Source organism: Desmodus rotundus, chromosome X (genome assembly GCF_022682495.2).
Source record: "Desmodus rotundus isolate HL8 chromosome X, HLdesRot8A.1, whole genome shotgun sequence".
NCBI lineage: Eukaryota > Metazoa > Chordata > Mammalia > Chiroptera > Phyllostomidae > Desmodus > Desmodus rotundus.
In genome coordinates, this window is record NC_071400.1 from 43,671,985 (window position 1) to 43,687,378 (window position 15,394).

The 15,394-nt window shown below is 38.2% G+C and overlaps 1 protein-coding gene across 1 annotated transcript in view; it reads left to right on the top strand.

The window, feature by feature from the left end:
• NRK (Nik related kinase) overlaps positions 1 to 15,394 on the top strand; it is a 315,957-nt gene that overhangs the window by 186,122 nt on the left and 114,441 nt on the right. The window contains 1 exon segment of the mRNA XM_053916916.2: positions 2,221 to 2,346. Within this exon segment, the coding sequence (XP_053772891.2) occupies positions 2,221 to 2,346 (126 nt within the window).

Consider the following 15,394-nt stretch of genomic DNA (forward strand, 5'->3'; position numbering starts at 1 on the left):
CATCATACTGTCTTCTGCTAGAAATACCTCTTAAAATTATGTACTCTTCCATGGTGATTTCATCTCAAAATATAGCATGAATTATTACTAAATAGATAATCTTCAAAAATAATAGCTCTAGCTTGACTTGTCCTCTGAGTGGAAGACGCATATCTCCATTTTATGCAATTCTATGCATCCATAAAAAGTGAGTGCATTTATGTTTATTGATATAAAAAGATGCTCTTTAGTTATTGAATAAAGCATCAAGCTGCAAAATAGTGAGGATAATATGATATATATATATCTCACATATATAGTATATATATATATATCTCATATATATATCTCATGCTATATATGTGAGATATATATATATACATGGAGAAATATATACCCAACTCTTACCATTAGTAAGAGAAAATGTGTAGTGAGAATGGTCTACTTATATATTTTAATTTATATATGTGTATATATACACACACACACATATATATATAATTTCAAATATACATACCACTGTAATGGATTATTAGAAAAATAAATGACTTGAAACACATCTTTTAAAACAGATTACCACAGAATGAAACAGTACCATTAAATTGCAATGAATCACAAACTAATCAAGACCGAGTGGTATAGGCATAAGTATAGACATATATGTTGATCAGTATAACAGAACTATTTCTATAGAGATATACTAACCTGATTTTTGACAAGGGTGCAATGGTGATTCATAGGGACAGGGTGGTCTTTTCAACAAATAATGCTGAGACAACTTGATATCCACATATAAGGGAATGAAGTTAGACTTTCGCTTTATATGAAAATTAAGTAAAAAGGGAGCAAAGGTCTAAATATGAGAGCTAAAACTATAAAATGTTTACTAGATAATATTAGAGTAAATCTTCATGACCTTAGATTTATCAGTGGTTCTTTAGATTGGTATCAAGTGTACAAACAAAAAAACAAGAAATCAATAAATTGTATTTCACCAAAATTTTAAAAAATGCCTCAAAGGACACTATCAAAACACAAAATGGGAGAAAATATTTGCAAATCATATTCTTGCAAAGTACTTGTAACTAAAATGTATACAATCTTACAATACAATAATAAACAGACAAATAACCAATTAAAAGACAGGGGCAAAGATGTTTGATTAGACATTCCTCTGAAGGTAACACACAAATGGCCAAGGAGCACATGATAAAAATTCTTAGAATCATTAGTCCTCAGGGGTTTTCAAATCAGAACCATAATGAGATACCATTTTATAACCACTAATATGTTTATAATAAAATAGAAAAAAAATAAGTGTTTTTGAGGAGATGGATAAATTGGAGATTCATTGTTGTTGGAGATATAAAATGGTACAACCACTGTGGCAAACAGTTTGACATTTCAACAACATGTTAAACATAGAGTTAGCATTTGACCTAATAATTTCACAGCTATGTGTATACCAAAGGGAAATTAAAATATATATCCACACAAAAACTTGATATAAATGCTCATGCTAGCATTATTCATAATAGCTAAAGTGTGGAAATAACCCAGCTGACTAGCGTTTAATGAATGGTAAATGAAAATGAATGGACTGATATGTGCTGTAACATGGATGGTTCTTAGAAAAAAGCTAGTTACAAAGGCCCACGTATTTTGTTATTATCATTCATGTAAAATGTTCAAGATAGATACATCTATGAAGACGGAAAATATATAGTGGTTGCTTAAAGCTGAGGTGTGTGTGGCAGAATTTAGGGGTGGTAGGCTCACAGGGATGGGGTTTCCTTTTGTGGATAATAAAATGTTCTAAAATTGATTGCAGTCTGTTTTGTAATTCTGTCAAATCCTGAAAACATTTGAATTTTACAATTTAAATGGGTAAATTATTTGATATATAAAATATATCTCAATAAAATTATTACAAAACAAACAAACATCTGTAATTATTCAATTCAGTCTAAAGTTTATACAGTGGCCATTGCTGCTGGTCTAAGAATCACATTTTGAGAAACATTGAATTAAAAAAAATTTAATTAACCTTTATTTTCTCCCAAATTGCCAGTTTACCAGAGACCTCCATTCTCTGTAAATTTTAGTTAAGATTTTACTATAAATTGCTGTATGATATAATGGGCTGCCGTAGGATTCTCCCTTAATTATTGTAATTTATAGAGTCTCACAGTCAGTGAATGGCATAGAGTAGGAACTTTACTCTCTATTGTTATACTGCAGGATGAGGAAGAGGATCTCAGGACTGAGCTCAACCTTCTGAAGAAGTACTCGTTCCACAAAAACATTGTGTCCTTCTATGGTGCATTTTTCAAGCTTAGTCCCCCTGGCCAGAGGCACCAACTTTGGGTATGTATTAATTACCTTGATATTATTCCACAAGCCTAGGTCACACTTGAGGATATACACATTCATAAGGTATCACACAACCCAGTTTCTGTTCTACTCCAACCATCACCCAGGCTTGTCATCTGCTCAGAGTTTTTTCCTAAAGGCAGGTACTCATTCTGTTCTTCCTTTTCAACATATTCAAACACTACTTCTCCTTTAAGGCTTAGCTCAAATCTTACCTCCTGGTTAAATGTCTCTGGTGTGATACTTTTCCTCCCTTTTTACCTGAATATTTGGATTTTTTCCCATTCTTTTAAATCATTCTTATTGGATTTATTGGGGTGAGATTGGTTAATAAAATTATACAGGTTTCAGGTATACAATGCTATTACACATCCTTTGTATATTGTATTGTGTTTGTTCCCCACCCAAAGTCAAATCTCCTTCAATCACCATTTATTCCCCACTATACCTTCTTCTACCTCCCTCATCTGCTTCCTCTCTGGTAATCACCATACGTTGTCTGTGTCTGAGTTTTGATTTTTTTTTTCTTTGCTGAATTCTTTCACCATTTTTACCTAGCATCCAAACCCCTCTTCTCTGGTAGCTGTCAGTCTGTTGTCTGTATCTATGATTATGTTTCTATTTTGTATGTCAGTTTATTTTATTCATTAGATTCCACACAAAAATGAAATCATATTTTATTTCTTTTTCTCTGACCAGTTTATTTCACTTAACATAATACTCTCCAGGTCCACACATGCTGTCACAGAAGGTAAGACTTCCTTCTTTTTTATGACAAAGCAATATTCTATTGAATAAATGTACCGCAGCTTTTTTATTTCCATTTACTGATAAAAAAAAAACTGGTACAACTCAACACCCCAAAAGCAAACAATACAATTTAAAAATGGGCAAAAGGATTCACTGGTACTGTTGTTCAGTTAAGATGCATTGCTAGAGTGTATTATTTGGCTGATAAATAAACATGAGCAACAAGCAAAGAAAAGCACAAGGAAGAACATAACAAAGAAAGAGAAATACTTCACAAGGCCTAGATATATGAAGTTTTGAAGACAAGGAGTACAGAATATGCTTATTACCATCCGGTCAGTAGATGTTTTAAGTTGAAGGGAAAATATCCTGCGCAAGATGCCTGCAGCAATGGAGAAACCATCCAGAAATTACAATTTTGGAGCTTCCTCCCTTCTTGGAGCAGGGGGCACTAGTCCTGCACAGATATATCCTACCCTAACCAGGATATACTTGGGAGGATATACAGAGTCTGGGAGACCCAGGCTACACACACTCACAGTGAGCAGCACATCCATAATGGTAGTGCCAACCTGTAGAGTTCTAAACAGGGACTCCATCTCCTAAAACAAGCATCCCCAACTCTCAGCCTTTTAGGAGCTAGGCTGCACAGCAGAAGGAGGTGAGTGGTGGACAAGCGAGTTAAACTTCATCCCACTCCCCATTACCACCCCATTTTCTCATTACCACCTGAACTCCATCCCTTCTGTCCATGGGAAAATTGTTTTCTGCAAAACTGGTCCCTGGTGCCAAAAAGTTTAGGAACCACTGTCCTAAAATGATTAGGTTGCCACACCTGAGTCTGTCAGAGGCACCAGAAAGCTGCAGCCAGCTGTGACTATGAGACGCATTTTACTTCTGGGAGAAAGGGTATGTCCAGAGAACCAGTGACTCAGTACTGCAGTATGCATACCACATAGAGACTTTTAAAAAGGAGCTGAAACATAGCTGGGCAGAGACCCTATACACAGCTGCTATTTCAGCAGAGAGTCCAGATTGAAAGCTGTTTATTTCCACTGATTCCAGCTGGGAAGGGAGCTCAGAGAGCTGTGCAACAGGGGTTAAACTGGGCCACATCCAGCTCAGCTAGCAGACCAGGAGCTCCACAGAACACATCTCTGGAAGAGTCTGATCAAGCTTAGGAGCCCCCCGCTGGGTGCATACCCACAGGGGAAAATGAGGTAGATGCCAAGGAAGGTTATCTGAACTTTTCTGAGCCATTGAAAGACATGCTGGATCCTCAGGCCCTATTCCACTGAAAGCAGATGGGCAGAGAGTGCAGAAATTGGTGCAACAAGGGAAATCCAGGGCCCCACCCAGCCTCAGCTCTTATACAGAGCTGCCATCAGCATCAGTCAGGAAAGAGCTGACCCTTTTACACAGATTGGCCCCTCACATGAAACAGAAAGCTAACTCATCAGAAATTATACGTTATTAGAAATCATCTGGGACAGTCCAAATGTATGGTTCAGGGATGGAGGAACATACCTACTATCTTCCCTGAAGTCTGAACAGCACCTCCAAAGGAAGATCCTTGGGCCCCATCCTCCCAATCGTACCAAAAGCCCTCTCAAAACAGACAGGTCAGTGATGAGGCTTAGACTAATGACAGGACTGCAGATAGAGGCAGGTGGAGTTGGTACTTGTGATACTTTCAGATGTTGGATGACTCACCTTGTGCTGATGAACAACCAACACAGTGGAGCAGCAAGGATCATACCAAACGCATCCAAGACTGAAGGAGACTGCCACAGACTGTGCATTGCTTGTAGCCTCCAGCGGGCTGCCTAGAGGTAGACAGGGATGGTGCCTGACATTGCCAGAGTCAGACCCAGAAGGATAAGACTGCAGCCAAGCACTGGACTCTGCTAAGACAAATTCCACCTTATTCTTTCTCATTGTTTGCATGTTTTTTTTTTCTTTTGCATAGCTTTTTAACATTTTTCCTTTTATTTTGTTCCTGTGAATTCACTTTTAAAATATCAAATCTCATATTTTACTCTTTCCTTTTCTTACTCCATTTTGTCTTCTTCTTTCTTCTTACGTTCTTATTTTCATTTTTAAATTTATTTTTCCCTTTGTTCATCTCATTGCTGCTCTTTACTCTTACTTCTCCTCTCTCAGTCCTCACAAAATCATTTTTCCTTCCTTTAGTCATCTCATATTCTTTTTCTCTTTCTCATAATACTCATATTCTCCTTCCATCTGTATTAATCTTTGCTCATTTGTCATTGACATTGCTGTTGTAGTTAATTATTCTTCAATTTTCTTTCCATTTGTTTAATATTTTATATCAAATCTCATAATTTAATTTTCTGTATCTTCCTCCATTTTTGCCTTCTTCCTTCCCTTTTTTACTTTCAGTTTAAATTTTATTTTTTCCTTTCTTTACATTGTTTTTATTCCTTACTTTAGTTGTTTTTTGTCCCTAAATATACTCAAAACCACATTTCTTTCCTTTGGTCTTCTCATTTTCTTTTTTCTGTCTTATTATGTACTTATTCTCTTTCAGCCTTTGTTGATCTTGGTCATTTGTCATTGATATTGCTATGGTTGTTGTTTTTTCTCAATTTGGTTCCTATTTTTTCAAAATTTTTCTCCTTTTTATTTTTTCAAACATCATATTTTACTCTTCCCATTTATCGTTCCATTTATCTTTCTCCCTTCCCTTTCTTATTTACATTTTAGATTTTATTTTTCCCTTTTTTCACTTTGTTTCTATTTCCTACTCTTATTATTTATCCTCCCTGTACCCTATCAAAATAATTTTATTTACATTACTCATCTCATATACTTTTTTACCTTTCTTATAATATTCTTAATTAAATTTGGCTTTCATTAATCTCTCCTCATTTGTGGTTGATATTGCTGTTCTTGTGTGTAACTATTTTTACTGGTGTGTGTTTTATTTTCTGTGTTTTGTTTTGTTCCGTCAGTACCTGTACAACAAATAGGAGATCAAGGAGATGGCACAAGTGAGTTCCACAAGACTTCTAACACTCAAAGTCAAAGCAGATCAATCTAATATGTAGAAACAAACAAAAAGAGTAATCAAAAATGGGGAGACAAAGAAACAACCCACAAAAGAAAGGAAAGAAGGAAACCCCAGAAAAGGACACCAAATGAAATTGAGGCAAGCGATTTATCAGACATAGAATTCAAAGGAATCGTTATAAGGATGCTTGGGGAACTTAGTGAGAACTACAAGGAACTTAGTGGGAACTACATCAGCATGAAAAAGGATATAAGAACCAGATGAAAATGAACAATGCAATATCTGACATGAATAATACACCAGAAGGAATGAAAAGCAGGATAGATGAAGCAGTGGATTGAATCAGCAAGTTGGAAGACAAGGTAGAAAAAAATCCCAATCAGAGCAACAAAACAAATAAACACCGAAAAAGAACAAAAATGTCATATTTTGCTGTGTATGATGTGCAATTTTTACACAAATTTTTAAGGGAAAAATAATGACACGCATCATGCATTGGTAGTATTGACATGATATATTAAAAAATAAATGCTAAAATTCCTTTATAATATGGAAAACAAGTATCTATGTATAAATAAATAAATACTTGAATTTAAAAAGTAAAATGAACCATATTTCTCCTGAAAGTTTGGACTAAAAATGAGGATGCTTATTATACACAGCAAAATATGATAGTTTAAGAGGGTTTGAGACAACATGAAATGTAAGGATATTTGCATCATAGGGATACAAGAATGAGGACAAAATGAGTAAGGGATAAAAAACATGTTTGAGTCCAGAAGATGGCGGCGAGATAGGTGGGAGCGGAGTCAACTTCCCTCAGCACCGGGGTGAAACACCTACCCAGTCTACTGAGGAACAAAGTGAACAGCCAAAAGCACCCCAGCGTTTATGAAGATAGGAGACCAAAAAGTACAGAGGACACTGAGAAAACAGAAGGTAAGGGGATTGCTTCAGGACAAAAAGGTCCCTGGGACCAGCACAGGGACCAGGGCGGCTGCAGCCCCAGGCCCGCCCCTGCTGGGCCTGCCACAGGACTCCTGGAAGAGAGCCAGGTTAATGGTTCCCTCCCCTGCCAAACAAGGCCTGAGCAACACCGTGAGAGACCTGGTTGCTTGAAGTCACAGGGAGGGGAATAAGGACGAAGTGGTAAACCCTCGGAGACCATGGGTGACTGCTGGGGACAGTTGAGAGTTGGGCCTTGTGGAGCCCTGACCAAGACAGTCCTGGTGTAGTTGGAGAGGTGGGCTGTATGAGGGGACAGGCCCTTCCTTGTACGGAGGGAGCCAAAGGATTGAGCAGGAGGATTCCCCCCACCCCAAAAAAAGACCCTTGAGGGCACTTTGGTGAATTCCCATGTAGCAGCAGCTCCAGTCTCCTTTCCACCCTGCCAAACACCCATCCAGGGAGTTTGCGCATCTACAGGGGAGTGTGTGCACTCAATGGAGTCTGTACTTACTCATGGGGGAGTGTCCACACCTCATTTTGGAGGGAGCTGGAGATCCCAGGATCCAATGGGGGGGGGAGGCCCAGAGACTGGGAAGAGTGCATACTGACCAGGGACTGTGCCCATGGACTGGGAGGTGTCCGCACCTTATCTTGGAGAGAGCTGAGACAACAGGCACCAACCAGGGGAGTGTGCCCAGTGACCTGGGAGTGTGCTCACCTACCTGGGACTGTGCGTATGGATCCGGGAGTGTCCGAACCTAATCTCGGAGGGAAGAAACAACACAGGCACCAGGGAGAGCATGAATCAAGGAAGGCTCGGCATGCACAACCATAGCCCAGAGGAGTCCTACCGTAAAAAAGAGTGGGTAGAAGCTGGGAACACCAGGATACCTCCTGGTAGAGGAAACGCACAAACAAAGGAAACACCAACAAATAAGAACAGAAGAAGGTGAAGGACGGAGTGCAAGTCAAACTAAGGCAACCCAGGACCTATCTGAAAATACAAATAAATAGTGAAAAAATTACTAAGAACAAACAACTGAACAAGAGCAAGAGAAAAGCCTCAAAACCTTGTACACACAGAAGAACCAGATGCAGCACAAACTGCCCACACCTGCACAACAGAAAACAAGAGGTGGGGGAGAGACTGACCCTCAGATAACCAGCTGGTGGGGAAGACCCACCAAAGAAAGACCCAAAAAGAACCAAAACCCAAAGACATACATAGACCCAACATAAACCACAGCCCCAAGATCAGTAAGATCGGGAGATCAAGGACACTGTACCACTAAATCTCACCGATATTCTATCAAAGAAGTTTACACCAAAAACCCAGGGGGTGGGAACAGAGCAACTTAAGAAGAAGAGGATAACAAGAAGAGTCTCACAAACAATGGGAAGACAAAGAAACAATCCCCAAATAAATAGAAACAGGGAAGTCTCAGAAACAATGCTAAATACACAAGAGGCAAGTCAACTATCAGACAATGAATTCAAGGAACTGGTTATAAAGAAGCTTCATGAGCTCACACAGAATTACAAAAACTACAGGAAAGTACAATGAACTCACTGCAAACTATACCAACAAGAAAAAGAAAATAGAAACTATCAAGAAGGGCCAAGAGGAAATGGAGAATACAATTTCTGAACTGAAGAACACAGTACGAGGAATCAAAAGCAGGCTTGATGAAGCAGAGGATTGGATCAGCGAACTGGAGGAAAGGTAGAAAAAAACACCCAGAATGAACAAGAAAAGGAAAAGAGGCTCAGAAAGAATGAAGAGGGATTAAGGGAAATGCAGGACAACATGAAACGTAATAATATCCATATAACAGTGATACCAGAAGCAGAAGAGGTAGAGAAGGGATAGATAACTTGTTTGAAAAAGTAATGATGGAAAATTTCCCTAATTTGATGAGAAAAAAGGCACACAAATACAGGAATCACAGAGAAACCCAATCAAGAGGAACCCAAAGAGGCCCACTGCAAGACACATCATAATTAAAATGGCAACATTCCAAGACGAAGAAAGAATTTAAAGGCAGCAAGGGGGAAAAAAAAAAAACATAACATACAAGGGAGCCCCGGTAACGTTAGCAAATGATTTCTCAAAGGAAACGCTCCAAGCCAGAAGAGAATGGCAAAAAAATATTCCAAGTAAAGAGAACCAGAGGCCTGCAACCAAGACTACTTTACCCAGCATGGATCTCAGTCAAGATGGAAGGCCAAATAAGGAGTTTTCCAGACAAAATAAGTCTAAAAGAATATACCTCCACCAAACCAGCTCTGCAAGAGATGCTAAAGGGGATGCTGTAAGGAAATGAAGGAAAAGAGACAGAGAAAGAAGAACACAGGTACAAAAATTCGGCAATGAATAAGTACCTATCAATAATAACCTTAAATGTAAATGGATTAAATGCTCCAATCAAAAGACAAAGAATAGCTGAATGGATAAGAAAGCATGACCCACACATATGCTGCCTACAAGAACTAACCTGAGGACAGAAGACCTACACTGACTGAAAGTGAAGGGCTGTTCCATTTTTAGTTTTCTGAGGAAATTCCATGCTGTTTTCCACAGTGGCCTCACCAGTCTGCATTCCCACCAACAGTGCACTAGGGTTCCCTTTTCTCCGCATCCTCTCCAACATTTGTTTGTGGATTTGTTTATGTTGGCCACTCTGACTGGTGTGAGATGGTACCTCATTGTGGTTTTAATTTGCATCTCTCTGATGGCTAGTGATGCTGAGCATCTTTTCATATGTCTCTGGGCCCTCTGTATGTCTTCCTTGGAGAAGTGTCTGTTCAAGTCCTTTGCCCATTTTTTAATTGGGTTGTTTGTCTTCCTGGAGTGCAGTCGTGTGAGTTCCTTATATATTTTGGAGATCAGGCTCTTCTCTGAGGTATCATTAGCAAATATGTTTTCCCATACTGTTGGAACAATCTAACAATAGCCGGGAGGGGGGGACAGTGGGAATAGGGGATTACAGGAACTACTATAATGGACACATGGACGAAACCAAGGGGGAGGGTGGAGGTGGGGGAGGGAGGTGGGTTGAGCTGGGGTGGGGTGGATGGATGGGGGGAAAAGGCATACAACTGTCATTGAATAACAATAAAAATTTTAAAAAAACATTAAAAAAAAGAAAGTGAAGGGCTGGAGAGTAATTTTCTAAGCAAATGGACAGAAAAAAAAAAAAAAAAAAAGCAGGAGTACCAATACTGATATCAGACAAAACAGACTTCAAAAAAAGGGCGATGAAGAGAGACCCAAACAGTCACTTCATAATACTCAAAGGAAGAATCCACCAAGAAGACATAAACATTGTAAATATATATGCACCCAACATAGGAGCACCCAAATACATAAAGAAAATCTTGGAGGACTTCAAAAAAGATATTGACAGCAACACAATTATAGTAGGGGATATTAATATCCCACTTTCAAAGATGGACAGATCTTTCAAAGAAAATATCAGCAAAGATATCATGGCATTGAATAATGCAGTAGATGAAGTGGACTTACTTGATGTATATAGAGCCTCTCATCCCAAAGAAGCAAAGTACACATTCTTTTCAGATGTACATGGATCATTTTCAAAGATAGAACACATGATAGGACAGAAAACAAACCTCAGAGTGTTCAAGAAAATTGAAATCATATCAATCAGTTTCTCTGACCATTAGGGACTGAAACTAAAAACAAATCTCAAGGAAAAACAAACCAATACACTAAAAAAATCTGGAGATTGAGTAGCATGCTATGAATGGGTAAAAAATGAGATTAAGGAAGAAATCAAACAGTTTCTGGAAACAAACGAAAATAAACTCACAATACTCCAAAACCTATGGGAAACAAAAAAGGCAGTCCTGAGAAGAAAGTTCATAGCAATACAGGCCTACCTAAAAAGCATAGAAACAGCTGAAATAAACTACCTAAGCGTACGCGTACAATAAGTTGAGGAACAACAACAAAGACAACCCAGAGGAAGTAGAATGAAGGAAATAACCAAGATCAGAGCAGAATTAAATGACATAGAGACTAAAAGTACAATTCTAAGGATCAATGAATCCCGGAGGTGGTTCTTTGAAAAGATAAACAAAATCGACAAGCCTATAGGCAGGCTCATCAGGAAAAGAAGATAGAGGACCCAAATAAACACAATCAGAATTGAAAAAGGAGAAGCTACAACTGATACTATAGAAATACAAAGGATTGCAAGAAATTACTATGAAGAACTATATGCCAAGAAATGTGAAAACCTAGATGAAATGGGCAAATTTCTAGAAAAATATAACCTTCCAAAACTCAATGAAGAAGAAGCAGAAAGCCTGACCAGACCAGTAACGCCTGATGAAATTGCAACAGTAATCAAAAAGCTTCCGACACACAAAAGCCCTGGACCAGACGGTTTAACAGGAGAATTCCACTGAGCATTTAATGGAGAGCTGACCCCCATCCTCCACAGATTATTTCAAAAAAGTCAAGAAGATGGTAGACTTCCAAACGCGTTTTATGAAACCAACATCATCCTCATCCCAAAACCAGATAAAGACATAAGAAAGAAAGAAAACTTCAGTCCAATATCGCTGATGAACATAGACGCTAATATCCTAAACAAAATATTGGCAAACCGCGTCCAGCAATACATTAAAAGATCATACACCATGACCAGGTGTGATTCATCACAGGGATGCAGGGATGGTACAATATTCCCAAATCAATAAACATAATCAACCACACAAACAAAAGACAAAAACCACATGATCATATCAATGGTTGCAGAAAAAGCATTTGATAAGATACAGCACCCATTTCTGATAAAAACACTCAGCAAAGTGGGAATAAAGGGAGCATTCCTCAACATAATAAAGTCCATATATGAGAGACCTACAGCGAACATCACACTCAATGGACAAAAACTTAGAGCTTTCCCAGTAAGATCAGGAACAAGACAAGGATGCCCTCTCAGCACTTCTATTCAACATAGTATTGGAAGTCCTAGGCACAGCAATCAGACAAGAAAAAGAAATAAAAGGCATCCAAATTGGAAAGGAGGATGAAACTGTCTCTGTTTGCAGATGACATGATAGTGTACATGGAAAATCCTACAGACTCCACCAAAAAACTACTCGACCTAATAAATGAATTTGGCAAAATAGCTGGATACAAAGTCAATACTAAGAAATCAAAGGCATTCCTGTACACCAGCAACGAAACTGCAGAAACAGAAATCAGGAAAAACATCCCATTTGATATAGCAACAAGAAAAATCAAGTACCTAGGAATAAACCTAACCAAGAAGGTAAAAGACCTGTACTCAGAAAACTATACAACACTGAAGAAAGAAATTAAGGAAGACACAAAGAAATGGAAGCATGTACCATGCTCATGGATTGGAAGAATTAACATCATCAAAATGGCCATACTACACAAAGCAATTTATAGATTCAATGCAATCCCTATTACATTACCCGTGACATATTTCACAGATATAGAACAAACATTGCAGAAATTCATATGGAACCATAAATGACCCAAATAACTGCAGCAATTCTGAGGAAGAAGAACAAAGAAGGAGGGACCACAATACCTGATATCAAACTGTATTACAAGGCCACTGTAATCAAAACAGCCTGGTCCTGGCATAAAAACAGGCCCATAGACCAATGGAACAGAACAGAGAGCCCAGAAATAAACCCAAGTCTATACGGACAGTTAATATTTGACAAAGGAGGCAGAAGCATGAAATGGAGCAAAAACAGCCTCTTCAACAGATGGTGTTGGGAGATCTGGACAGCTACATGCAAAAAAATGAAACTCGATCACCAACTTATGCCATACACGAAAATAAACTCAAGATGGATGAAAGACTTAAATATAAGTTGTAACACCATAAAAGTCCTTGAGGAAAACATTGGCAGGAAAATCTCAGACATTCCATGCAACAACATCCTCACAGACACATCCCCTAAAGCAAGGGACATAAAGGAAAGAATAAACAAATGGGACCTCATCAAAATAAAAAGCTTCTGCATGGCTAAAGAAAACAGCGCCAAATTACAAGGAGAACCAACAGTATGGGAAAACATATTTGCTAATGATACCTCAGGCAAGGGCCTGATCTCCAAAATATATAAAGAACTCACACGACTCCACTCCAGGAAGACATACAACCCATTTAAAAAATGGGCAAAGGACTTAAACAGACACTTCTCCAAGGCAGACATACAGAGGGCCCAGAGACATATGAAAAGATGCTCAGCATCACTAGCCATCAGAGAGATGCAAATTAAAACCACAATGAGGTACCATCTCACACCAGTCAGCGTGGCCAACATAAACAAATCCACAAACAAATGTTGGAGAGGATGCGGAGAAAAGGGAACCCTAGTGCACTGTTGGTGGGAATGCAGACTGGTGAGGCCACTGTGGAAAACAGCATGGAATTTCCTCAGAAAACTAAAAATGGAACTGCCCTTTGACCCAGCCATTCCGCTGCTGGGATTATACCCTAAGAACCCTGAAACACCAATCCAAAAGAACCTGTGCACCCCAATGTTTATAGCAGCACAATTTACAATAGCCAAGTACTGGAAGCAATCTAAGTGCCCATCAGCAAAGGAGTGGATCGAAAAACTATGATATATTTACACAATGGAATTCTACGCAGCATAGAGAAAGAAGGAGCTTATACCCTTTGCAACAGCAGGGATGAAACTGGAGAGCATTATGCTAAGTGAAATAAGCCAGGCAGTGAGAGCCAAATACCATATGATCTCACCTTTAACTGGAACATAATCAACAAAAGAAAAAAGCAAACAAAATATAACCAGATACATTGAAGTTGAGAACAATCTAACAATAGCCGGGGGTAGGTGGACAGTGGTAAGAGGGGATTACAAGAACTACTATGGAGCACACATGGACAAAACCAATGGGGAGGGTGGAGGTGGGGGAGGGGGGTGGGTTCAGGTGGGGTGGGGTGGAGGGATGGGGAGAAAAGGCATACAACTGTACTTGAATAACAATAAAAATTTAAAAAAAAATCATACACTGTGATCAAATGCCATTTGTTCCTGGTATGAAAGGATGATACTATATTCCTTCACAAATCAATAAATATAATATGTCATATAAACCGAAATAAAGACCAAAAAATCATATTATCATATCAATATATGCTAAAAACTTTTGATAAATTCCAGTACTCATTTATGATAAAAACACTGAGCAACGTAGGATAGAGGGAGCATATCTCAACGTAATAAAGACCATAAATGAAGAACCCACAGCCAACATACTCAATGTGCAAAATCTGAAAGTGTTTCCCTTAGATTAGGAGCAAGACAAGGGTGTGTGTTTTCACCACTTATTCAGCATAGTACTCTAAGTCCTGCCCAGAGCAATTAGACAAAACGAAGAAATAAAATGCATCAAAATTGGAAAGGCGAAGCAGAACTGTCATTATTTACAAATGACATAATAGTGTACATAAACAACCTTATAGTCTCCACCAAATACTACTCAATCTGGTAAGTGAATTTAGCAAAGTAGTGGGATACCAAGTCGATATTCAGAAATCAATGACAGTTATTTCTGCCAACAATGAGCTATCATAAAGAAAAACTAAGAAAAAAAACCATTTGACATAGAATCAGAAAAAAATAAATTACGTAGGTATAAATTTAACTGAGGAGGTAAAATGCCTGTATTTAGAAAACTAAAGAACACTGAAGAAAGAAACTGAGACAGATAGAAGCAAATAGGAGTACATACCATGTTTATGGATTGGAAGAATTAATATCATTAAAATGTTCACACTACCCAAACCAATCTATAGAATCAAAGCAATCACTATTAAAACACCAATGGCATATTTCACAGATCTAGAACCAATAGTACAAAAATTTATATGGAACCAAAATGGACCCTGAATATCCTCAGAAATCTTGGGTAGGAAGAACAAAGCTGGAGGGCTCAAAATACCTGATATCAAATTATATTATATAGCCACTGTAATTAACACAATCTCATACTGGCATAAGAAGAGACACTTAGATCAATGGAACAGAATAGAGAGCCCAGAAATAAACCCATGTCTCTGTGGTCAATTAATATTTGACAAAGGGAGCAGGAGCATAAAATGGAGTAAAATGGTCTCTTCAATAAATGTTGCGAGAACTGGACTGGTGCATGCAAAAAAATGAAAGTAGACTACCACCTTACACCATACACCAGAGTAAACTCAAAATGGATAAATGACTTAAATATAAGTTGTGATAACATAAAAATCCTATTGGTAAACA